We start from the raw sequence: 26,620 nt of genomic DNA, 5'->3' as shown, positions 1-26,620 counted from the left end.
CAGGGATCTGTGCTGGGACCACTGTCGTTTGTGATATATGTAAATGATTTGGAGGAAGGTGTAGGTGGTCTGATCAGCAAGTTTGCTGATGACACTAAGATTGGTGGAGTACCTGATAGTGAAGGGGACTGTCAGAAATTACAGCAGAATATAGATAGATTGGAGAGTTGGGCAGATAAATGGCAAATGGAGTTCAATCCGGGCAAATGCGAGGTGATGCATTTTGGAAGGTCAAATTCAAGGGCGAACTATACAGTAAATGGAAAAGTCCTAGGGAAAATTGATGAACAGAGAGATCTGGGTGTTCAGGTCCATTGTTCCCTGAAGGTGACAACGCAGGTCAATAGAGTGGTCAAGAAGGCACATGGCATGCTTTCCTTCATTGGGCGGGATATTGAGTACAAGAGTTGGCAGGTCATGTTACAGTTGTATAAGACTTTGGTTCGGCCACATTTGGAGTACTGTGTACAGTTCTGGTTGCCACATTACCAAAGGATGTGGATGCTTTGGAGAGGGTGCAGAGGAGGTTCACCAGGATGTTGCCTGGTATGGAGGGTGCTAGCTATGAAGAGAGGTTGAGTAGATTAGGATTATTTTCATTAGAAAGACGCAGATTGAGGGGGGACCTGAATGAGGTCTACAAAATCATGAGGGGTATAGACAGGGCAGATAGAAAAAAGCTTTTTCCCAGAGTGGGGGACTCAATTACTAGGGGTCATGAGTTCAAAGTGAGAGGAGGAAAGTTTAAGGGAGATATGCGTGGAAAGTTCTTTACACAGAGGGTGGTGGGTGCCTGGAACGCGTTGCCAGCGGAGGTGGTAGATGCAGACACGTTAGCGTCTTTTAAGATATATTTGGACAGGTGCATGGATGGGCAGGGAGCAAATGGACACAAACCGTTAGAAAATAGATGACAGGTTAGACAGAGGGTCTTGATCGGCGCAGGCGTGGAGGGCCGAAGGGCCTGTTCCTGTGCTGTAATTTTCTCTTTGTTCTTTTCTTTGTTCTTTATTAATTTACTTATGACTTCTGTAATTTGTATAGACGCCATGGTAAGGTGACTTATAACACTTTTCATTGTATTTTTCTTGTAAAAGTACACATGTCAACAAATTCGAAATACAAATTCAATTCAATTTTAGCTGGATAAATAAAAGGGCAACTTATTATTTAAATTGTCATAAGTCAAACAACACCAGGTTATAGTCCTACAGGTTGAATACTTAACCTTGACAAAGGAACAGTGCTCTGAAAGCTTGTGATTTCAAATAAACCTGTTAGACTATAACCTGACATCGTGAGACTTCTGACCTTGTCCACCCCAGTCCAACAATGGCACCTCCACATCATTACTTAAGTGGGAAGCAGATGCAGAGTGCTTCAGTGCAGAGAAATCTGGGGTCCTTGTGCATGAATCACAGAAAGTCGGCATACAGGTACAGCATATAATAAGAAAGACAAATGAAATCCTAGCATTTATTGCAAAAGGGCCGGATTACGAAAATAAAGAAATGGTATTACAATTATGTAAAGTATTGGTGTGACCATACCTGGAGAACTGTGTCCAGTTTTGGTCTCCCTACTTGAGGAACAATGTGGTGGCACTGGATGCAGTTCAAAGCTGGTACACCAGATTGAGTCCAGGGATGAAAGGGCTGTTGTATGAGGAGTCGTTGAATAGCTTGGGTTTGCACTCGGAGTTCAGAAGAATGTGGGGGGGATCTGTTTGGGGTGTACAAAATACTAAAAGGGAGTGATAAGTTGGATGTTGAACAGATGTTCCCACTTGTAGGACAGTCTCAAACAAAACATTATGGATTTGAGTGAGAAGGGGCATGTTCAAAACTGAGATGAGGAGAAACTACTTTTCTTAGGGAGATCTGAATCTGTGGAACTCACTGCCCCAAACTGCAGTGGAGGTATAATCAATCAACAGATTCAAGAAAGAAATAGATATGTTTCTGGTGAAAAACGGGTTAAAGGGTTATGGAGGACAGGCAGGAGAGTGGAGTTGAGACCAGGATAAGATCAGCTATGAACATGTTAAATGGCAGAATGGGCTCAAAGGGTTGAATTGCCTACTCTTGCTCTTAATTTCTATGTTCCTATGTCTTTTTGAAGCCTCATTTACAATTGGAATGCTCCTCTGGTCTACATATTAAATTGATGGTCTCCAGCCAATTTCCAACTGTTTTCACGTTGGCTTTTCCCCAAGAATATCAGCCACAGTCTGAGCCACATAATCCTAACGTCTTAACCACCAATCCCAGAAATTTGTTAATTGAAATCTGCTGTAATCAGCTGGTCTCATTACTTTGGGCAAAATCTGTTTTCTAAGCCATTAGTCTTCATTTTGTCACTTTAACCTGCAAGACCAAACATCTTGCTTCTGCCTTTAGACATTAAACTTGGGTATCTAGAGCAGAAGGATTTTATGCAACTACTCAAACATACAGATGATGTCAATCAATCAGCTAAAGAACGCACCTCAATTTTATTTTGCACAGCAAACAAGTGAAATTGAATATAAATTATTATGATGACAATACCAGTTGTTTACCTTTCCTAAATACAATCCACAGAGAGCATTAAAATTGAAAGAATGAAAAGGTTCTCTTTATTATTTCATTAAGATGCTGCAAAGCATTCTGGGAAAATCACCACACAAGAATCGCCAGACAGGAATGTTCCCTCCCTGTGGGGGATCACTTCTGTGGTCAAGGACATTTGGCCTCTGATTTTCAAGCAAAAGTCCTCCAAGGCAGACTTTGGGATAGACAACAACACACAGCCGCCAGGCACAGGCTGATAGCCAAGTCCGGTACTCACGAGGACAGCCTCAACCAGGATCTTGGGCTCATGTCACAGTACAGGTGATGCCACCACACATGCATACATACATTTACACACACCCTCACTCACAAACACACACACACACACACACACACACGCGCAACACTATAGGGGGATACATTTCATTTTGTTCAAAAAACATACAATTGATAGACAGCCAGTCAATATAGCATTTCATGAATTGTTACTTTAGAAATAAAATTCGTCTGACTCCAAACTAAAACACAAACAGATTCTGAACAAGGTCTCACATGTAACATGCATTGTCTGACCTAAAGTTTCATTTCTTCTTTACACTGATAAAACATTTAGTTCTCTCAGGACTGTGACTTGAAAGGAATTTGATGATTTACATTTACATATTAATCAATTAAACATTCCAACTGATTAAAGATTTAACAAAATCTTACGTTTGTTTAGTATATCCTCATCAATGGTGTGAACCTTTTATCTTTTACTTATAAATTCTGTGTCTAATACTACCTCTCTCACTAACAGCTGAAGGAGGAGTGAGGCTCTGAAACTTGTGTTTTCAAATAAATTTGTTGGACCACAGCCTGGTGTTGTGTGATTTCTGACCTTGTCCACTCCACTCCAGTCCAACACCAGCACCTCCACATCATGAAAATCATCATCAGAATGTGATCGCTGTTATTATGTATTTAAGTGAAAATAATGGATTATTTATTACATAGGACAGCATTTTTCCCTACCACTTGAAAGTGAGTGGAGAGTTGATGGATTTTAACGTCCTCCCCACCTTTGAACCCATTAGCAGGGGAGTATAAATTCCAGCCTTTTGTTTTGAAATATGCTATTCTAAGTAATAAATGATCATTGGCTGTATTTTATACATACATACATACACACACACCCTCACTCACAAGCACATACATACACACAGACACATGAATCCATGAGTCCATCAGTGTCAGATCAGAATTACACTTGGTTTTTTGGCTTAATGAATGTCCAATGCTGACGTCTGTTGTGTGAAGTCAAAGTAATTTCTCTCTTGCAAGCATTGAACATCTACTGAACATATATTAATGCTAAATCTATCCTTCCAGCTAAAAAAACCAAGCAATCTGCAAGACATTTGCACCAGATATGCTCTATTCATACAGCAGGCATTTAAATTGTCACAGCACACCCAAAATCTATATCTAAAAGAAGAACATTTACCATTGAAAAGGAGAACTCTTCTGTGAAGTCCCTTGACTAAGTTCAAAATAAGTTGGCACGGTTATGTAATTGCTCATAAAAGACAATCATTAGATAAACTTAAACGCATGTGACATCTGTCCGTGGTTGACCATAGCAAAGGCGTAGAAAAATGAAGTGATTCTTGCAACACTTAGAAACATACACAAGAAAATTGAGGAATGAAGTCAGACTGTCAAAAATAGGAAGAAAAAATCTAATCATGCAATACAAAGCATCTGGTACATGGCAAATTTCCTAAAGCTACAGAAAGCTAGCTATTTTTGTAAGCAATAAAATGTGAGGCTGGATGAACACAGCAGGCCAAGCAGCATCTCAGGAGCACAAAAGCTGACGTTTCGGGCCTAGACCCTTCATCAGAGAGGGGGATGGGGGGAGGGAACCGGAACAAACAGGGAGAGAGGGGGAGGCGGACCGAAGATAGGTGGAGAGAGTGTAGGTGGGGAGGTAGGGAGGGGATAGGTCAGTCCAGGGAAGACGGACAGGTCAAGGAGGTGGGATGAGGTTAGTAGGTAGCGGGGGGTGCGGCTTGGGGTGGGAGGAAGGGATGGGTGAGAGGAAGAACTGGTTAGGGAGGCAGAGACAGGTTGGACTGGTTTTGGGATGCAGTGGGTGGGGGGGAAGAGCTGGGCTGGTTGTGTGGTGCAGTGGGGGGAGGGGACGAACTGGGCTGGTTGAGGGATGCATTAGGGGAAGGGGAGATTTTGAAACTGGTGAAGTCCACATTGATACCATACGGCTGCAGGGTTCCCAGGCGGAATATGAGTTGCTGTTCCTGCAACCTTCGGGTGGCATCATTGTGGCACTGCAGGAGGCCCATGATGGACATGTCATCAAGAGAATGGGAGGGGGAGTGGAAATGGTTTGCGACTGGGAGGTGCAGTTGTTTTTTGCGAACTGAGCGGAGGTGTTCTGCAAAGCGGTCCCCAAGCCTCCGCTTGGTTTCCCCAATGTAGAGGAAGCCGCACCGGGTACAGTGGATGCAGTATACCACATTGGCAGATGTGCAGGTGAACCTCTGCTTGATGTGGAATGTCATCTTGGGGCCTGGGATGGGGGTGAGGGAGGAGGTGTGGGGACAAGTGTAGCATTTCCTGCGGTTGCAGGGGAAGGTGCCGGGTGTGGTGGGGTTGGAGGGCAGTGTGGAGCGAACAAGGACATTTTTCCATCCCCACCCGTCTGCTTTCCGGAGAGACCACTCTCTCCGTGACTCCCTTGTTCGCTCCATACTGCCCTCCAACCCCACCACACCTGGCACCTTCCCCTGCAACCGCAGGAAATGCTACACTTGCCCCCACACCTCCTCCCTCACCCCTATCCCAGGCCCCAAGATGACTTTCCACATTAAGCAGAGGTTCACCTGCACATCTGCCAATGTGGTATACTGCATCCACTGTACCCGGTGCGGCTTCCTCTACATTGGGGAAACCAAGCGGAGGCTTGGGGACCGCTTTGCAGAACACCTCCGCTCAGTTCGCAAAAAACAACTGCACCTCCCAGTCGCAAACCATTTCCACTCCCCCTCCCATTCTCTTGATGACATGTCCATCATGGGCCTCCTGCAGTGCCACAATGATGCCACCCGAAGGTTGCAGGAACAGCAACTCATATTCCGCCTGGGAACCCTGCAGCCATATGGTATCAATGTGGACTTCACCAGTTTCAAAATCTCCCCTTCCCCTAATGCATCCCTCAACCAGCCCAGTTCGTCCCCTCCCCCCACTGCACCACACAACCAGCCCAGCTCTTCCCCCCCACCCACTGCATCCCAAAACCAGTCCAACCTGTCTCTGCCTCCCTAACCGGTTCTTCCTCTCACCCATCCCTTCCTCCCACCCCAAGCCGCACCCCCCGCTACCTACTAACCTCATCCCACCTCCTTGACCTGTCCGTCTTCCCTGGACTGACCTATCCCCTCCCTACCTCCCCACCTATCTTCTTTACTCTCCATCTTCGGTCCGCCTCCCCCTCTCTCCCTGTTTGTTCCGGTTCCCTTCCCCCATCCCCCTCTCTGATGAAGGGTCTAGGCCCGAAACGTCAGCTTTTGTGCTCCTGAGATGCTGCTTGGCCTGCTGTGTTCATCCAGCCTCACATTTTATTATCTTGGAATCTCCAGCATCTGCAGTTCCCATTATCTCTGATACTATTTTTGTAAGCAATTTTCTTTCTGTAAGTCGAAACTGAACAAGGGAAATCACATCATTAAAATGTGTAGAGAATAGTGTATCTGTATTCTGAAGATTTCAATAGTATTAAAAGGAGCTAGATCAGCCATTATCATTATAAATGAGAAAATGGGTGCTTGGAGCACTGCCTGATGTAGATATAGGTTACATGAGCTACAGCTTAGTGTCTCACATTATTGGGGACCTCAACAAATGAAAGGACCAATTTCAAGTTTTACATAAATTGGTTGAAAAATAAAGGAAAGAGAGAAAAAGACTTTCGAAAGTGGACATTTTTGTACTGCTATGACAAATACACTGAAATGGCCAGACAATTGCTATATGGCCACATAATCATTACAAAAAAACAGATTTGCATGAACATTAAACATGATCAGAAAAGTTTAGATTTACTCTCAGCCTCCATTAAAGAAAAGCGGGACTCAGACTTTCAGGCTCCTGTATAGAACATTGATGAACTGCTGTGCAATGATGCAAGTTCGCCTCTTCTTTGACCTCAGAGTCACATTATGTATTTTGACATTTTGGTCACTAAATAAAAAAGTGTTTAGGTGGATTTAAGGACAATAATAATTACAAAAGAATTTCTGAATGTTAAGTGTGAAGCGTGGCAAAAACACTGACCAAATTTGACAGGTATTTCACTTTATTAAAATTGAGGGACCTCATACTCAACAACAACCATTGCAATTAACTGTTCCACGAGGATAGATGATACTGATAATGAACACTTTGACAACACCAGAGCCTGAAATTCCTGCTGAAGAATATAAATACATAAATTCCAATGACTTTGGCTTCTGGAGTATCTTAACTGACGATGATATTTCAGAGTGTCAACATTGTAACAGCTTATTTCAGAAATACAAGCCATTTTTAAAAACCAAATTAAATATTACTTAAAAGGATTATTTCATTCAATGTCAGTTCACAGTGAAAAGTGCAATTTGGAGGAACTGGTATACCTCGACCAATTGCTTGTGTTTACCCTCTGTTTTGAAGAATTTGTCTCCAAACATTTCTCAATATAATTGACAGTGTGGCTGGAGATGAATTTAATGACTGTTTTCACTAGAACATCAGAGGCTGAGAGGTGATCTGACAGAAGTATATAAAATTATGGCAGGTATGGATAGGATGGATTGTCAGAGGCTTTTTCCCATGGTGGAAATGTCAAATAATAGGGGGCATTGGTTTAAAATGAGGGGGAAATGTTTAAAGGAGATGTGAGAAGCAAGCGTTTTTTTTACACTGAGGGTGATACGTGCCTGGAATGGTCTGCCAAGAGGCATGGTAGAAGCAGATACAATGGCAACATTTCAGAGGCATTTAGGCAGACTCGGCAACAGCCAGAGAATAGAGAGATATGGGCCAGTTGCAACTGGATTAGTTTAGAATGGCATCATGGTCAGAACAGACATGGTGGTCCCAGGGTCTGTTCCTGTACTGTACTGTTCTATGTTCTATGTATTGATTTCATTCGAAGCTGCAGAAATTATAATGAAGAACAAAGAAATAGTAGGAGAACTGAACACACACTTTGGTTCTATCTTCACAAAGAGGGCAGAAATATCTTCTAGAAATATTAAGAAACAAAGGTCTTATGAGAGAGGGTGTAATTGAAGAAAATCAGTACCAATAAGAAAACAGTGCTGGGGAAATATATGGAGTTAAAGGCTGACAAGTCACCAGGGCCCGATAATCTACATCACAGAGTACTAAAGGAAGTGGCCCTTGAAATATTTGATGCATTGGTGGTCATTTTCCAAAATTTTATAAATTCTGGAGAAGCTCCTACAGATTGGAGAGTTGTAAATGTAACTCCACTACTTAAAAAAGGAGGGAGAAAAGAAAAAGAGAATTACAGACCAGTTAGCCTAATACCAGTATTAGAAAAAAAATGCTAGAGTCTATTATAAAATTTGGGAGAACAGAACATGGAAAGTATTAATGGGATTAGATAATGTAAGGAAGATCATACCTAACAAATCGATCAGAGCTTTTTGAAGATGTAACTAGCAGAATAGATACAGAAGAACCAGTGAATGTGATGCATTTGGATTTTCAGGAGGCTTTTGATAAGATCCCCCTTAAGAGGTTAATGGGAAAAATTAGGCTCATGGAATGGGGGGGGAGGGGGTGCTGCCATATGGGCATGGATTAGGTGTGAATTGGTTGACAGGCCAGAAACATATTGCAAATACATGGGTCTTTTTCCAAGTGGTAAACAGTGACTAACGAAGTACTACAAGGATATCTATGAATAACCTGGATGAGGGAACCAAAAGCAACATTCCAAAATTTGCTGACAACTGGGCCGGAGTGTGAATTCTGAGCTGCATGCTAGCTAAAGCTTCAACATATTTAGACAAATTAAATGTGCAGGAAGACATGGAAGATACAGTATAATTAGGCTGAATGTGAATTTATATACTTCCATGTAAAGAACAGAAAGCAAGACTATCATTTGATACATTGGGAAATGTACAAGAATTAAATAACTCTACAGAGGGCAGTATCACATCATGAAGTTATCCATTATTTACACATGCATGGTACATGACACTGACCCAGCTAGCACAGACCCAGTTCCTACAATGAGCAGAATATCTGACACTCCTGTTTATACCTGTCTGCCAGGACTCCCTGATTGGATCAGGTTAACAGCCTCAATCAGGGAACTCATATTCTATGATATCGAGCTGTCTTTTTTTCAATCACTTCAAAAGGAATGTGGGCATCTTTGTACATCTGTCAACGAAAACAGACAGGCAGGTACAGCAATTCGAAAGGCAAATGGTATATTGCAATAGTTTTTAAATTCAGAAGTAGGGGTATGTTATATGATATACAGAACCTTGGTAAGACTTGGGAGTATTCCATGCAATTTTTGTCTGCCTATCTGTCATAGAGGGAGTGCAGTAGACGTACATTAGAGTGATACCAGGGATAGCAGAACTGGCCTAAGGGGAGAAATTGGTTCACCCAGGCCTGTATTCATAAGAGTGCAGAAAAATGAAAGGGGATCTGATTGAAATGTATAAAATTCTAATAGGGATGGGTAGACTAGAAGTAGGTAGAATGTTTTCCCTGATTGGGGAGTCCAAAACAAGGGGGTACAGTCTTAGAATAGGGGATAGGTCATTTAGGACTGAGATGAGGAAAGATTTTTTCACTGAAAGGGTAGAGAACCTGTGGAATTCTCTACTTCAGAAGGCTGTGGAAACCAAGTCATCGAAATATATTCAAGAATGAGATAGAAATTTAGGTTTGATAAAGTCTGCGTTAAAAATGCCTTGCAACTTCCCTTGAACTGTCTGCTTCTCACTTTAAACCCATGCCACCAGTTTTTCAAGAAAGCGGGAACATGAATTGAGATAGAGGATCTACCACAATCAGATTGAATGGTGGAGCAAGTTCAAAGGGCCAAATGGCCTACTCCTGCTCCTAGTTCCTATGTTTCTATGAAGGCCTGTTGGAATTTAAAATCATGAGTCTGAGGATGATAGAAAAACTCTGCTTACAGATTTGAAGAAGCAACATGAATTAACTTTGGATTCGTACCTGGAGGAACAGTTGGAAAATGAGCAAGTGTGCTGCAGGCATATAGTTCAACATGTTATTATAGTCATATGTGCATTAACAGAAAGACCATGGGTTAGCTTTTATGGGACGCCGTGAAACGTTCAGCTCACCATGTAATTGTGAACTTTCTTGGCTTGATCAAGCTTATTGTCAAGTTTGATCTATTTCTTGCTAACCACATAAAACAGGATCTGGGGTCCCTTTATACTTGTTTAAGACATATGATGAATTCATCCAGTTTATAGATGGAAACAGTAAAAAGGTCTATTTTGGATGATTTGATAGAAGTAGGCTTTTTTTTTCTTCACATGATGCAATATACTTGTCACCTAATCATGGTTTGCCCATTGAGCTCAAAGGAATCTAAACATTCTGAGACCTAGGTCTTGGCTCTGCCCTCTGCAACTAGATCCTCAGCTGCCTGATCCAAAGATTGCAATCAGTGAAGATAGACAACAGCACCTCCTTCACAATAATCCTCAAATCTGGTGTTCTGTAAGGGTACATATCAAACAGCCTACTGTACTCCCTGTCCAGTCACAACTGCGTGGCCAAATTTTGTCCAAACATCATCTTCAAGTTCGCTGACAACGCCACCGTTGTAGGCTGCATACCACATGATGAGGAGTCAGAATACATGAAGGAGAGAAAGTGCATGGTGTTGTGACCCAATGAGAACAATCTCTATGGCAGCAAATAAAAAGAACTGATCACTGACTTCAGAAAGAAAGGAGCAGGACATGGATGATCTCCAACAATGGAGCTGAAGTGTAATGGTCGAGTGTCAAATGTCAAATTCCTCGGAGTGACAATAGCCAACAATCTGTCCTGGACCTCCCATGTAGATGCGACAGTCAAGAAGGCACAACAACGTCTCTTCTTCTTCAGGAGGCTTAGGTTATTCAGCATGTCCATAAGGACCTTCACCAACCTTTACAGATGCACTATAGGAAGCATTCTATCTGGGTGCATAATGGCTTAGTCCAGCAATTGCTCTGCCCAGGACCATGAGAAACTACAGAAAGTTGTGTACACAGCCCAGAGCATCACAAAAGTCAGCTTCCCATACGTGGATTCCAACTACACTTCTCACTGCCAAAGACTGCTAATATCAAAGATCCCTCCCACCTCGGCACCGCTTCCAACCTCTTCCATCAAGCAGAAGATACAAAAACCTGAACACATACTACACATTCAAGATCAGTTTCTTTCCTGCTGTTATTAGACTGCTGAATGGACCTACCTAATTTCAATTCTAACTTTGATTTTGCTTTTGTGCACCTCCTGTGCAGACATAACCTTGTATGTTTTGCTCTGTCTAAACACCCAATGATCTATATGTCTTTGTATATTATGACCTGCCTGTACTGTTCGCCAAACAAAATTTTTCACTGTACTTAGAGACACGTGAAAACAATAAATCAAATCAGAGTTGAATGCTTTCTAACTTTCCTTGAATGCAAAAAGCATGGTGGTGCAAATGTAGTCAACATGGTGCTGGACTATCCAGGGAATAACTGCAAAGTCGACTTCAGTAAATGCACAGGACAGTTATATGACAATGCAACTTGCATGACATGAAGGTGTAAAGATATGCAGCAAAGCTTTCTACAGAAAAATAAGTATGCTGTATATATTCCATGGGTTGGACACGCTGAATGCTGTTAGCCGTGCTACTGTTGATTGTGACTCAGATGCAGCTTTTTTTTGCTTTAGTGCAACAATTATGCCTATTTTTCCTCACCTCTAGAAAGGGTGGACAGGACTCAAACTGGGTCCTTTTCTACTGTACAAAAGCACCTCTCAGATGCTAGTTGGAAAGCACATGCAAAGGCTACTTCAGCTATAGATGTGTGCTTTGTTTCAATTATTGATACTCTTCTTCATTAAAGACATTTATGTCATCAGGCCCTGCATCAAGTCATGATCCAAGATAAGATTCAATCAGCTTATTCTAATGCAGGAGCAATTTTGCAGCTCTTTTTGAGACTAATGGTAATAAACTGCTGAGGACAAAGGTCATTGTCATGGCTGAAAAACACCAAGAATGAACTGGGGAAAACAAGCTGAAAGAAAAGCTCTCTGCACAAAGCATGTGCATAGAGAGAGAAAAGCTTTGTCATTTTTTTTGACATTTATCATTTGAGGACATCATTGCTGTCCAAAGATCACAAACAAAAATACTTCAAATTGTATGAAGATTAGAGAGCTATTTCCATTTCATATATGCTAATCTGTGGAATTACTTTCGTTCTGACATAGATTTAAAAGTTTTCAATTATCCTAACTAAGAAATCATATTTTTATTTCTGAAATATTTTCATAATCCAAATGGATTTAATGCAAGATATACATTTTAATGGGATTGTTTTAGTGCTGCGTCAATGTATACAAATTTGATATCTTTATCTTCATTGTCGTACTGTTAGAATAACAGACATACTTTTGGCGATAAAGTGTAGACCTGGATGAACACAGCAGGCCAAGCAGCATCTCAGGAGCACAAAAGCTGACGTTTTGGGCCTAGACCCTTCATCAGCTCCACACTTTGTTATCTTGGATTCTCCAGCATCTGCAGTTCCCATTATCACTGATACTTTTGGCGATAGTATGGAACCTCTTTAACCACATATTTTAGGGCCTCAGCATGTCATAATTTGACTTGGAGAAGTGGGGATTGAAGTTAGCCATCCCTGATTTGGAACACGAGTAAAAATCTAAGATTTTGAGATTTGTTAATCAAATACATTTTCAGGAAAAATGTTTCCCAGAATTGTTATCACTGTGGAAAAAATTCAAGGGAAGCCCGCTGAATTTCAAAAGCAATTCATCACACTTCATGAGTTATCAATGATGTATCTTGTCAGACTAAGTATTTAAACGAGTGGACAGGATTTATGCAGTAGATACAATTTACCTACGTTACAGGAGGTTGTTCAATCAAAATTCCACATTGCAGGCTTTTATAAGTGTGAATTGTAGCTTACTGAAAGGAGAGCTATTTGGAAAATGGAGGAAATTATCAAATGGTGATGATCGGGAGAAACTGTTTCTGGGATGTATTCTCTCAGTCCTGCAGCCAGTTTTCTAAGTCTCCAGCTTTTTATATGAAACATAAAAATATGTTCTTTCATAAATCTGCTTTCTAATATTATACATTGTCATAATTATTATTTTCTCAACTCTTTATCATTGAATTACAAAACTGCTAACTGTAGTTTCAAAGTCTGGAAAGTCAGTATTTAAAAATATATCAGGACTGGAAAATGACATCTTGTGAGAATCAAGCTATTAAATTAATAACAGTGGATCAATTCTTGCAACTGGAGTATAATTTAGCAATGCAACAGAAACAATTTCACTCTGTTGAACCCTGCAGAATCAAATAGGTTTAACCTCCTTTATCTACAGGAACAAATTAACGAAAATGAGAGAAACTGAAAGCCAACAACAATAACTTGTAATAATGTAACACCTTTAACATAAAAAGATGTTAGGGCACAGGACACAAGCATCCCAGAGTTCAACAATCACTGATCCTTTAGATAGTATGCTTCTTTTTTATTCTTCCTGCCAGAATTGACAGTTTCACACTTTCCCACACTATGCTTCATTTGTCAGGTCTTTTCCCAATCTCTTAACATATGTAGTTTCCCTACAACCTCTCCATAACTTACTTTCCTACTTTCCATTGTGTCATCAGCATACTTAGCAACAAAATATCTGACCCTTTGTTCAAGTCATTGATGCAAATTTCAAGAAGTCGAGGCCCTAGCAATAATCCCTGTAGCACGACAGTGGTTACACGTTGCCAACCAGATATTGACTCATTTATACTTACTCTTATGTTTCCTGTTAACTCAGTAATCTCTCCATCGCAACATGTTACTCCCCGATACAATGAACCTTATTATCTGCAATAACCCCAATGTAGTGCCTTTTCAAATGCCTTCTGTAAATCTAAGTACAGTTCTTCCTCTGATTCCCTTTGTTCCTGGCATATTACTTCCTTAAGAAACTCCCAAAATAAAGTTAAACATAGTTTACATTTCACAAAACTATGTTAGCTTTTTCTGATTACCTTGGCCTGATCTAAGTACCCTACACTGACAACTTAAATAATAGCTCGTAACACTCATCATCGAGACAATGTTAAGCCTTTTGGCCTGTAGTTTCATGCTTTCTGTCTCCTTTCACTTTCGAATAAAGGAGCTACATTTGCTAAATTCCAGTCTAATGGAGCTTTCTAGGGAATTTTGGAAAATTAAAGCCAATGCACACTGTCAACCAACTATCTTGCTGGCCATTTCCTTTGAATAAAAGAAGATCTAAGGATGAAGTCCCAAAGGACCTGGGGAGTCCTCAGCCCATAGCATCAATATTGTGATCAGAATTTTCTTGATATCCTCCCTCCTTTACACTGTCTGATTTTTATGTACTTTTAGAATGTTACTTGTATCCTCTATCATGAAGATCAATGCAAAACAGTGCAAATCACAGCAAATCTGTTTAAGTCATCTGCCGTCTCCTTACTTTCCATTATTAGTTCTCCAGGCTTATTTTCTGTCGGATCAATACTTACTTAGTTAACTTGTTTCTATCTTAATTATCAAAAAAAAATCTTACTATTGGAGTTATATTTCTATTTATCTTTCTGTTGTTGTCCAATTCTTATTAATCTCTTCATCATTCTTGGCTATCATTTATATCTTGTTCGACTATCTGACCTGCCACATATCTTTACGTAAAAATGTTGGATGCTGCCTGACCATTGTGCTTTTCCAGCTCCACATTTAGTGACCTTCACTTCCAGCATCTGCCATCCTTAGTTGACTCTGGAACATTGTGTTCTGAGAAACTATACCAAAAATATTCTATGAAGTCCTCATCTATGCTGACTTTATCAGACTTATTTTTCTGTTGCATAAATAGATAAAAATGCCCCGTGATTATCGCTGTACCATTCTGAGAAGCTCACATTATTTCTTCCTACCATGTGGTTATTGTTAAAGGGGCTTATGAATCACATCAGGTGACTGTGCTATTTATGCCCAGTGAAGGGTAACACTGTGACATCATTGTAGGATTGCTCCAGGATTCCAAGGCTCTTACACAATATTCATCCGAACCCTATTTCTGTGAAATGTCTTCCTGAACATAGGCCATTCCTTTCTATTGATATAATAATGAATTAACAGAGTTAAATGCTCAAAAAAATCAGTTCACATGCCTGAGGTTGAAGAGAGATCATTGATGTAGGATAAACTGTCCCATTACACATTATTCCAGAGCACCAAAATTTATCTACCAAACAATAGCGAAAAAAAATCATACAATCCTTACAGCGCGGAAGCAAGCCATGCGGCCCATCAAATCCATGCTAATCCTCCAAACAACATTCCATTCAGACACACACACCTACCCTATTTCTGCAAACCTTCATTTCCCATGTCTAATCCACCTAGCCTATACATTCCTGGACACTAAGGGCATTTTAACATAGCCAATCCATCTAACCTGCACACCTTTGGACTGTGGGAGAACACTGGAACACCCGGATGGAACCCCTGCAGGCACAGGGAATGTACAAACTTCACACGCTTGCCCAAGAGTGGTGTCAATCCTGGGTGCTTAGTACTGAGACAGTAGTGCTAACCACTGAACCACTAGGCTGCCTCAAACAAAGAACGTACAGATAATACCTACAAAGAATTCTAACTTTGAATCAGATCAAATTTTTTCCGTAGAACATCATACATAGAAGATGTTGGATTTGCTCTTCAGCAAAGAGGCCAGTTAGTTGAGGGCAGTTCTCACAGTCAGAATCATAGTCTTCATGCTCATACCAGAAAAGATAATAAAAGTGCCTCAGAGAAACTGAAAACTTGTTCTTTAGTAAAAAGTGTACAAGGAAAAGTCAGATCTCACTATAATCAAAGGCTTTTTAAATAACTGTCATTACATATTATACATGTAGGCAACTGACATTATAAGTGCAATGAACTAACTAACATCCCTCAGACAAACGGCTGTGGATAATAGAAGCTCTCATTCTGTCAGCTGGGAGGATTGAATAAAGTCTGGTATAAACATGGAAATAATTGCACAGAGGCCAGTACTCCATCACCAAGCCACTCTTCATTTACCTACAGTCATAGAGTAATACAGAATGGAAACAGGCCCTTTGGCCCAAACTGGTCTATGCTGACCATGGTGCCCACTCAGCCAGTTCCAATTGCCCACATTTGGCCCATAACCCTTTAAATCCTTCCCATCCATATACCTATCCGAATTTTTTTTTTAATGTGCTATTGTAGCTGCCTCAACCACTTTCTCTGGTAGCTCATTCCAGATATTCATGAAGTTGCCCCTCAAGTCTTTCCTAAATCATTCCCATCTCACCTTAAACCAATACCCTCTAGTTTTCAATTCACACCCCTGGGAAAAGGACTCTCTGTATTCATCCTATCTATGCCCCATCATGATCTTACACACCTTAGTGAGGTAATCCCTTATTCTCCTATGTTTGAGGGAACGAAGTCCTACCTTGGCCAACTTCTCCAGAGCACAGTACAGTGGCTGTGGCCAGCCAGCTTAGAGTCACTCCCCTGAGCTGAAGAGATTTCGAATCCCCTGTTTATATTTTATTTTCTCATTTTTTGTTTGTCTTTGTGTTTTTTTCCAGCCCCACACTACTGCTGCACAGTAGTGCTCATTTTCTCCCATGGCACCCATGTTGTGTGTGTTCAAGTGCAGAGGCTCGGTGATGACACCACTGTGCAAAGAATTTTTTTCAGTATTTCCGCCACCAGGGTAAAAAAAAATGTGCCAGAGAACCACTAACAAGCAAACCCTGGTAGAGGCAATGCTTATCCCTTGTTTATATTGGTCAGCCAGGGCTTCCTGATTGGCACAGGTTAACAATCCCAAAGGATCTCAGAGTTAATGAGATCAACCTGGTTCCAATCACTACATCCCACCACCCCTAAGTCTGGGAATATAGGTGCTCTGATGAAGGGTCTAGGCCCGAAACGTCAGCTTTTGTGCTCCTGAGATGCTGCTTGGCCTGCTGTGTTCATCCAGCCTCACATTTTATTATCTTGGAATTCTCCAGCATCTGCAGTTCCCATTATCTCTGGTCTATCTCCTGTAGCTTTTCCTGCTATGTTCTCATCCCAGGTCCAGTTTTCCTGATTCGGACTGTGACATGAGCAGGGAGTACCAGACCATAGCCCATCTCTAGCATCTGGAGTGCCTCAGGAGAGTTTCCTCCTCTTCTTCCAACAGGAATGGTATTGAGACTGCATCCATCTTGGACTCTGAAGTTTCTTCAAAATTAGACGAAGGGGGAGAATCCATGGTTTCTAACAGGCTTTCTGGTTATTCTGTTTTACTCCTGTCCGGTTTGTGAGCCATTGGCTTTCAGGTGATCCATGTGTTTGTTCAGGATCACCTCATGTACTCAAAGTTTGTAAATCGTGGGACATGACCTCGTGCCAACTTCACTTCATACCCGTGCAGAGCCATTTCCATGATTCTAACATCAAACTTTGTCCCTCAAATCAAATTGTCTCCCTCACTTAGAGCAAGCATGTGAGCAAGCATTAGCATTTCCTGCTGTCATTTCATCCACCCCCCAGGTCTAGGAATATTAGGTTTAACCTGGTGCAGGGTCTTCTCTCCATCAGCAACCCTGCTGGAGTTATCCCTTTTGTTGCAAGGGGCCATCCTATAATCAAACAGGAACCGGAACAGTTTGGTATTGAGTGACTCTGTAGGCTGCTTTTTAAGGCTACTGTCAATGATTGGACTGCTCTTTCAACCAGACCTTTAGATGATGGCTGGTATGGAACTGTCCTCAAGTGCTGAAAAGATTTACAAGGATGTTGTTAGGGTTGGAGGATTTGAGCTATATGGAAAGACTGAACAGATGATAGTTAATTTCCCTGCTGCATCGGAGACCGAAGAGTGTCTATAATAGAGGTTTATAAAATCATGAGGGGCATAGATAGGACAGATAGACAAACTCTTTTGCCCAGATTGGGGAGTCCAAAACTAGTCAGAGTAGGTTTAAGGTGAGAGGGGAAAAAATTTAAAAGGGACCTAAGGGACAACGTTTTCCAATAGAGGGTGTTATGTTAACAGAATGAGCTGCCAGAGGAAGTGGTGAAGGCTGGTACAATTACAACATTTAAAAGGGATTTGGATGGGTACATGAATAGGAAGAATTTAGTGGCATGGGCCAAATGCTGGTAAATGGGACTAGATTTATTTAGGACATCCAGTCAGCCTGAATGTTTTGGACTGAAGGGTCTGTTTATGTGCTGTATATCTCTATGATTCACTGGAGCCCTGAAACAAAATCTGCAATGGTTCCCCTGTTTGTGTTCTCAGTCTGGCTGAAGTTTTGTTTAAACTTAAGGGTTGGTGGCCTGACCGAATTTTGCGAAAGACAGGTCTGCAATCACAGATACAGCTGCACTGGTATCAACCTCCACAGAAACTGGGTGACCATTCAACCAAACATTACTTTTAATCGATTCTGATTTGGATGTCACTAAGCAATTTAATTGTTCCAACGCCCATGTAGGAGGACTTTCCGGGGAGTGTACTCTCCTGGGTATCGTCCTACGAGTTGTCTTAATCAAGTCAGGCCTTGTAAGGTCTCCTTTGCTGTCTCAAATCTGCACATCAGCAGACTCGGTCACTGATTCATGGAGCATCTGTGCTCTGTATGCTCCAATCAACACCACCTTCCGGTTGCCAGCCATTTCAACTCGCCTTCCCAATCCCCTGGCAATATGTCCATCCTGGGCCTCCTCCAATGTCACAATGTGGCCACACAAAACTTGGAGAAACAACACCTTATATTCTGCCTCGGGAGCTTACAGCCCAATTGCCTCAACGTAGAATTCACTAGCTTCAAAATCTCCTCACCCACAGCCTCATCCAATGTCCAGCCCTCCCTCTCATGCCCGCCTCCTTGACCTGACACAACTTGTCCACCTTTCTTCTCACCATCTGCCTGACCCTTCCCACTGACCAATCTCCTCAACCCCCTACCTGCATCCACCTATCACCACCGCACCTATCTTCCCCCTAGTACAACTCCCCCATTTATTTCTGAGCTCCTTTCCCCTGACCAGTCCTGATAAAAAGTCCCGACCTGAAACATCGATTTTCTTGCTCCATTGATGCTACCTGACCTGCTGTGTTCCTCCAACACCATACTGTATGGAGTCTGATTTCCAGCATCTGTGGTTCTTGCTATCCCACATTCTCTCCACAACTGGGCCCTGTCTTCAACGGCAGGATCAAATGGGTCAAGCTTCCCATATAAAGGCATGATGTCAGAAATGCTTACCTCAACTCCAAGATGACCGCTGAGAGCAAATGTTCTTCAGGCTCATTCTGTTTTCTCCCATTACCACCAAAATAACTGCAGAGAGGCTGTATCATGTCACCAAGTCACCCTTTATTTACTTGTGCACTGTACACTGGCTGTGGCCAGCCAGCTCAGAGTCAGTTCCCTGAACTGAGGAGATTCTAAATCCGTTGTTTATATTGGTCAGCCAGGGCTTCCTCATTAGGGCTCATAACCTGAGCCAAACAAGGACCTCATAATCTGCAAGATCCACCTAGTTGCAATCACTACAAATAGAGGACCAAATGACATATAATGAAGGATATAAACAGATGACCTTGTGAAAGGACGCCAGAAAACAGAACATTTTAAGGGGCATTTGCAAAACATTACTCAGTAGCAGCTGGGAAATGCCTGGGGTGGGGCATTACAGTCAGAGGGGAGGTGGCAATCACTGACGTCAATGTTGCATGTAATTATTGTATCACAGAATATATAGAGATCCTGTACTTTATAGGGAGGGGTTGTGTCTCAGAGTCTATCACCAGTGACCTCTTCCATGCTGGGTGGTAAGGAGCTCCAAATAAATATTAAATTATCCTGTTGAACACAGGACCCAGAGTCAAGTTTAAAGTCCTTCTCCAACAAAGGCAAAACATTCCCACGAAGATATAAAAACAGGTTAGATTTGATGGACTCAAAACCATGTACACCTCATTCAACGACTTGAAAATTGCTTTAAAAATGGACAAATTGAAACATTTTGTGCTAATTAAGATAGCTTATATTTCACATTTTGAAATTTAATATTGTATATTCATATTTAAATAAAACTGCTGGAGAATTATTTTAAAAATTACACTCCAAACATAAGCATTATTTAGCCATAGCACATCAATCCTCAGCATCACAGATTAGCAAAGCAGAGACCTCATCCTCAACTCGATCAAATTTCTAAGTATATCATATGGCTTCTGCCAATGAGGCACCATGAGGGAATGGCAAAGGAGAGATGGAGGGAAAGTAACCTACAGACAGTTTGTGTGCACCCCTGGAATTGCTTCCGAGCGCAAACAATTTCCTCATGAATGTGCACATGGAATAGAAGATACATGGCAGAAACCTTCATATCTAAAAATCAAACAGTTTACCATTGGGTAGCACTACTGACTCTCTGCCCCAAGGACATGGGTTCAATTCCTGCCTTGAGTGACTATCTGTGTGGAGTTTGCACATTCTTTCTGTGTCTGTGTGGGTTGCCATGGGCTGTTCCTGTTTCTTCCCAGAGTCCAATGATGCGCGGGATAGATGGATTGGCAATGCCAAATTGCTCCGTAGTGTCCAGGATGTGCAGGCTAGGTGGATTAGCCATTTCAAATGAGAGCTTTTTTCCCTTTATTCATCAAGGGATGAGGCGTCACTGACTAGGCAACATGTATTACCCATCCCTAATTGCCCACACAGCGGTTATGAGCCAACCACATTGCTGTGGGTCTGGAGTCACATGTACGCCAGACCAGGTAAGGATGGCAGTTTCCTTCCCTGAAGGGCATTCATGACCCAGATGGGTTTTTCCAATGATCGACAATAGATTCATGGTCATCATTAGATCCTTAATTCCAGATTAAAGTGAATTATAGTGAATTCAAATTTCATCAACCGCCATAGCAGGATTCAAACCCAGATTCACAGGACGTTATCTGGGTCTCTGGATTAATAGTCTAGCGATAATATCACTAAGCCATCGCTTCCCCAGTTTACAGGGATAAGTTGTGTGTGGGGGCAGGTGTCTGGGTGGCATCCTCTTTGCTGTGTCGGTGCAAGTCAATGGGCCAAATGGCCTCCTTCTGCACTCTAAGGATTGTATGATGCTTGTATTTAATAAAAGGCATTTTTCTTCAAAACTTGTCACAGTAAAGATAGCTATTATCATCTTAGATTTCCTTAGAATACACCCAAGAAACATAAATAGTTTACTTCCAGCTTTGCCTGATAACCTGATCAGGTTTGGGAGACAACTTCTGATTAAATGCTGATGCATTAAACCTGTAGATAAGGTGCAGAGTATATCTTCTAATTATTTAGAAGCATTTCACAGTGCTGTAATGTTTGAAAGTAACCGCTGAGTTCAACAAATTAGAATTGACATAACTGTGAGGGAGGTATTTCGAGAGCAGACTCCAGTCCAATGGTGCTCGATTATGCCAAACGGCTGAGATGATAGTCTGACCTCTGACTAGCTTAGCCACGATGCCCTAACCCCATGAATGGGATTGTACAGGGTTTTCTGACTGAGCTGAGTCCAGAGGTGTGACTGTTCATGAATTTGGTAAGGTGATCCAGAGAGAAGCAGAGGAGCACAGAAGCATAGGTTTGAAGCTCTTCCAGTTTGAGGTTAAAGACAGAAGGTTGGATCAGCTAACCAGCCATGGCACTATGGTGCAGGAAGCCATACAACATGGGCTAGCCAAAAGGAACGTAATGGTAGTACAGGACAGAATAGTGATGGAGATTGACACTGTCCTGTGAAGCAAAGAACATGAGTCCAGACAGTTATGTTGTCTGTTCAGTGCCAAGGCTTAGGATATCTGGTCTGGTCTGGGGCAGAGAAGAAGATGCAATGGGAAGGGAATGACAAAGGTAGATCTAGAAAAGAGGTTCATGAGGAAATATGTGAAGTTAAATGTGAAATTAAAAAACAGAGCCTCGAAGTTTGTACAAGGAACAAGAACAAGAGGGCATAGATTTAAAGTGTTATGCAAAAGAAGCGTGATGTGAGAAATACTTTTTCACACAGTGGGTATTTAGCATGTGGAATACACTGCCTAGGAATGTGGTGGAGGCAGGTTCAATTGAGGTATTCAAGACAGCATTGGATGATTATTTGGAAAGAAATTGTGTGCAAGGGTATGGGGAGAAAGCAGGAGCATCTCTAGGTAATGATGCTGGCTTGAAGAGCTGGTGCAGGCACAAAGTGGCCTTAGTGGTCTCCTTCTGCACGTCAACAGTTTTGCAATTTTGTGATTCATTCTGTGGTAATCACTGGATGAATACTGTCTGAGCCACCTGAAAATTGGCATAAAAATCACGGAAGTTAACAGTGTGGCTGAAAGACTGATGTGGGAGAAATGGGTGCTGATTTGTGGGCACTGGCACAAATACTGGATAAAATGGGGTCTGCACTGTTAGGATGTCCTACACTTGAACCATGCTGGGACTGGTGTTCATGCAAGCTGCGCAACCAGAGAAGGTAGAGATGAGGTGAATAGCCAAGATCTTTTCCCTTGGGTAGGGGTGTTCAAAACTGGAAGGCAAAGGTTTATGGTCGGGGGGAAAGATTTAAAAGCAACCCGAGGGCCAAATTTTATTCACAGTGAATAAGGAGCGAACTGCCAGAGGAAATGGTAGAGGTGAGTACAATTACAACATTTGCACAGAGGTACAATGAATAGGAAAGGTTTAGAAAGAATATGGGTCAAATGCAGGATAATGGGACTTGTTCAGTTTGGGCAACATGTTCAGCATGGATGAGTCGGACTGAAGGGTCTGTTTTTGTGCTGTATCAAGCTTGAGTAATTGTAATCAAGGTGTAGAATTGATTCAGAGAGCAAAATAAAGAATGCAAAATGAAGCTCTGAGACTGTTCGGAAGGATTCAGAGAAAAAAAAATCCTATAAAATGTGCTCTGAGATAATGGGAACTGCAGATGCTGGAGAATCCAAGATAACAAAGTGTGAAGCTGGATGAACACAGCAGGCCAAGCAGCATCTCAGGAGCATAAAAGCTGATGTTTCGGGCCTAGACCCTTCATCAGAGAGGTCTAGGCCGAATCGTCAGCTTTTGTGCTCCTGAGATGCTGCTTGGCCTGCTGTGTTCATCCAGCTTCACACTTTGTTATCCTATAAATGTGCTGGCAGTCAAGATTTGATGCCACAGAGATAACAGAACAAAGGGTTCTAAGGAAGGGTCACCGGATCCGAAACATTAACTCTGATTTCTCTTCACAGATGTTGCCAAACCTCCTGGGCTTTTCCAGCAATTTCTGTGTTTGTTTACAAAATAAATGGCTCTGCCTCTGCATGTGCACAGCATTCACAACAAAGTAAATGAATTGATAGTGCACACTGATTTGGTTGCCATTCTGGAGATGTGGCTGCAGGGTAACAAGGATTGGATCCTGAATATTGAGCAATACGTGACATTCAAGAACAATGGGAAGCTAAGTAAATGCAGGGGCCTTGGTGCAATAGTTGGGGATGACCTTGGTTCAGGATATCTAGTTGTAAAACTGGTTTTGGTGAAGACAAGAAACATTGAAAGGAAGAAGTCACTCATGGGAGTGATCCAGAGGTCCCCAAACAATAAGCACAATGCATGAAGGAGGATAAGAAGAAATGTTGGGTACCTGAAATAATGGAAAAGTAGTAACTGTAGTATATTAAACTTCACAAAATGGCAAATGTGCATGTTGACATGAGAGCTGAGCTGACTGAAATGAATTGAGATATTAGACGAGATCAATCAGGAAGGAGGCAGTGGCAGATATTTTGAGAGTTATTCCAAACACTCAGAATAAGTACACTCCAACAATAAATAAAAATTCCAGGGGGAGGACACACCATCTGTGGAATATGTATTGACCACTTGCACAATGTAGCAGAGTGGTGTTCCCCATGAAGTCTACCCTGTATGTATAGGGATGGGAGGAGAACAATTAGAAAAAAAGTAGTAAAATAATAAGCAAACAAAAAACAAATTTGGAGCATTAATAACAGAAATAGCAGATGATTTGCAACAAGATGTTGCACATATCACAGAATGGATACCAGACTTTTCAATTCTTAACCATCAGTGTCTGCTTTTATAACTTCACAGGATGTGGTTATTGCTGGCTAAACCAGTATTAACTGCCCATCCTTAATTGCCCTTAAGAAGGTAGTGGTGAATTGTCTTCTTGAACCACTGCAGTCCATGGATCAAGAGAGCTTTGAATTAATGGTTACGTTTTTTAAAAATGCCCATCTGAGACGTGGGATTACTCAGGGGAGAGAAATTATTTACAAAAATTATTTCTTGGCAATCAAAGCTTTAGGAATAAAAAAATTGTGGTTTAACTGGGAAAGAAAGGTATAGGTAAAACCAATTGTCAAAACATCTTGTTAATCTCAATCAACCCGTGTTATTCATGGGAATCTTTAAAAAACATATCCTGTTTTAACCATTTGAACTTGAACAGGCCATTCTACTTGAATTATTGCAGCACCGTCATGTGCGCATATCTTTATGTGACCAGATACTGCAAGAAGAATTTTGAACAGTTAGGATGAGCACAATTATTGCAAGTCGTAAACCAGCTAATCACTATTATGCACACCTAGTTTTAGCACTTTGATCACTGACGCTCTAACCTTCAAACAGTCGATCTAGACGCAGACGTTTTACTTTATGTTTGTCCATGAGGGACACAAGGACAGGAGTGAAGGGCCAGAAGTTGTTGCCAGACCTATGGCAGAACTCCGAGGAAAACAAAACACAGATCCAATTGATATGATGTATTGAGAGGTTTCAACAGCTCCTCCTCACCTGCTAAGAAAAGAAAATTCATGTTATTTTTAACCCAATTATGTTTAGAATGCCAGAATTGATTGATCCATCTATCCTTCAGGTTTATAAAATGCTTCTTTTAATGATGTCAGGTCAATCTAATGTGTCAGTCTTAAAATTAATCAGATTCAAAAGATACAAAAACAAAAATTGCTGGAAAATTTCAGCAGGTCTGGCAGTGTCAGTGGAGAGAAATCAGAGTGAACATTTCAGGTTCAATGACCCTTTTGCAGAATGTCAAATGATATCTGAAGACTGAGGAACTGCAGAACCCAAATAATTTGCCAGAGGATCATTCTGTGCTACATTGATTTACTAAAATTTGTTGTTGTTTAATTCACATCATGGGAAAAACATACTCCTGCAATAAAATCAGTCAGAGAATTAATCCATAAAGATGCTGAGATAATACCTGTTCTGATTCTTGTAAAATGAATTTGCCAAATTTCTGTGAACTGTATATATGGTCAACTGAATATACTTTTTCCTTTATTTAAAAAAAATTGCATTTGTAGGTGTGTATGTATTTGCAACCAGAACCACAGCCATTGTTCCCATCAAACTGGAAGCTCTCCAAACAGGCATCTGTTATAGTAGCAGCCATTTACATTCTGAATCTATCTCCTATTTTGGTTAAGGAAAGGGCATAGAGTCATAGAGCACGGAAACAAACCCTTCAGTCCACTCGTATGAGCTAACTAGATATTCCAACATGACTAGTCCCATTTGTCAGCATTTGGCCTATTCCATCTAAAACCTTTCTATTCATATACCCATAGGACCTAAGCCTGAAAGCACCATTCATCTTATTGAAAATTAGACTTCCCTAGACTTGATTTTTCTGCGATTAGGCTAACAATATCACTCCGTGGAAGTCGGTGCATTGAACTGTAGATAGAAGACAGTGCACAAGCTGTTTGCCTTCCTGATGGGTACATTAGGTGATGACGATAATGTCACACACCATCCTGTATGGAGGCTGGATGGTGTTGAGTACATAGTGCTATTAACGAGAGAGTATCAGGATATTCACACAGCAACAATGAGAGATCAAACATACTAGACCAAGTAAATATGATGAATGATTTAGAAGGGTGATAGTGACGATTGTGTTGTTCTCATCATGCACTCTTAACCAAAAGCCCATAAACCCAGAGACCTTTCAGAAGGCCTGGAGCCATGCTTGAGATCCAATATGAATGTAGGATGAACTTTATTTAATTGACTTCTTTTTATTCCTTTTGTAACTCAAAATGGTGCCGGAATATGGTGACAATACACTTTTCACTGTATCTTCCTAGATATATATGTGACAATAAAAGTATTCATTCACTCATTCAGGTTAGTAATGTCATGCACCAACTCCAGTTTCCTCTTTGATTCACATACCATCACAACAGGTCCAGGTAGACCCCAACTCCCTGGCTCTACACTCATCCCTAGAGCAACAGGATAACACACGCGCACACACATCAGGCTCTGATTTTTGACTACAACTGTGCCATCAACAACATAATTCCAATGAAGCACATCTCCAAACTCAGAGCTAGGATTCTGCTCCTCCTCAGCTTCCTAACCGACAGACCGCAATCAGTAAGGAGAGGTTTTTTATATTCATTCATGGGATGAGGGCGTCACTGGCTAGACAGCAATTATTACCCATCCCTAATTGCCCAGAGGGCAGTTAAGAGTCAACCACATTGCTGTGGGTCTGGAGTCACATGTAGGCCAGACCAGGTAAGGATGGCAGTTTTCTTCCCTGAAGGACGTTAGTGAACCAGGTGGGTTTTTCCAACAATGGGTT

The 26,620-nt window shown here is 41.4% G+C and overlaps 1 protein-coding gene across 4 annotated transcripts in view; it reads right to left on the bottom strand.

The window, feature by feature from the left end:
- ctbp1 (C-terminal binding protein 1) overlaps positions 1-26,620 on the bottom strand; it is a 341,145-nt gene that overhangs the window by 300,969 nt on the left and 13,556 nt on the right. For 2 of the 4 annotated variants that reach the window (XM_048532493.2, XM_048532484.2), the window contains exon 3: positions 24,621-24,798. The exons of the other annotated variants lie outside the window; for them this stretch is intronic. In XM_048532493.2, the coding sequence (XP_048388450.1) occupies positions 24,621-24,669 (49 nt within the window). In that variant the 5' untranslated portion in view covers positions 24,670-24,798. The remainder of the gene's footprint in view (positions 1-24,620; positions 24,799-26,620) is intronic. 4 annotated transcript variants of the gene reach the window in all.

The sequence above is a fragment of the Stegostoma tigrinum genome, chromosome 1 (assembly GCF_030684315.1).
Source record: "Stegostoma tigrinum isolate sSteTig4 chromosome 1, sSteTig4.hap1, whole genome shotgun sequence".
Lineage (NCBI taxonomy): Eukaryota > Metazoa > Chordata > Chondrichthyes > Orectolobiformes > Stegostomatidae > Stegostoma > Stegostoma tigrinum.
Note: the sequence above shows the minus strand (reverse complement) of the source record. Positions and strands in the feature narration are given on the sequence as shown.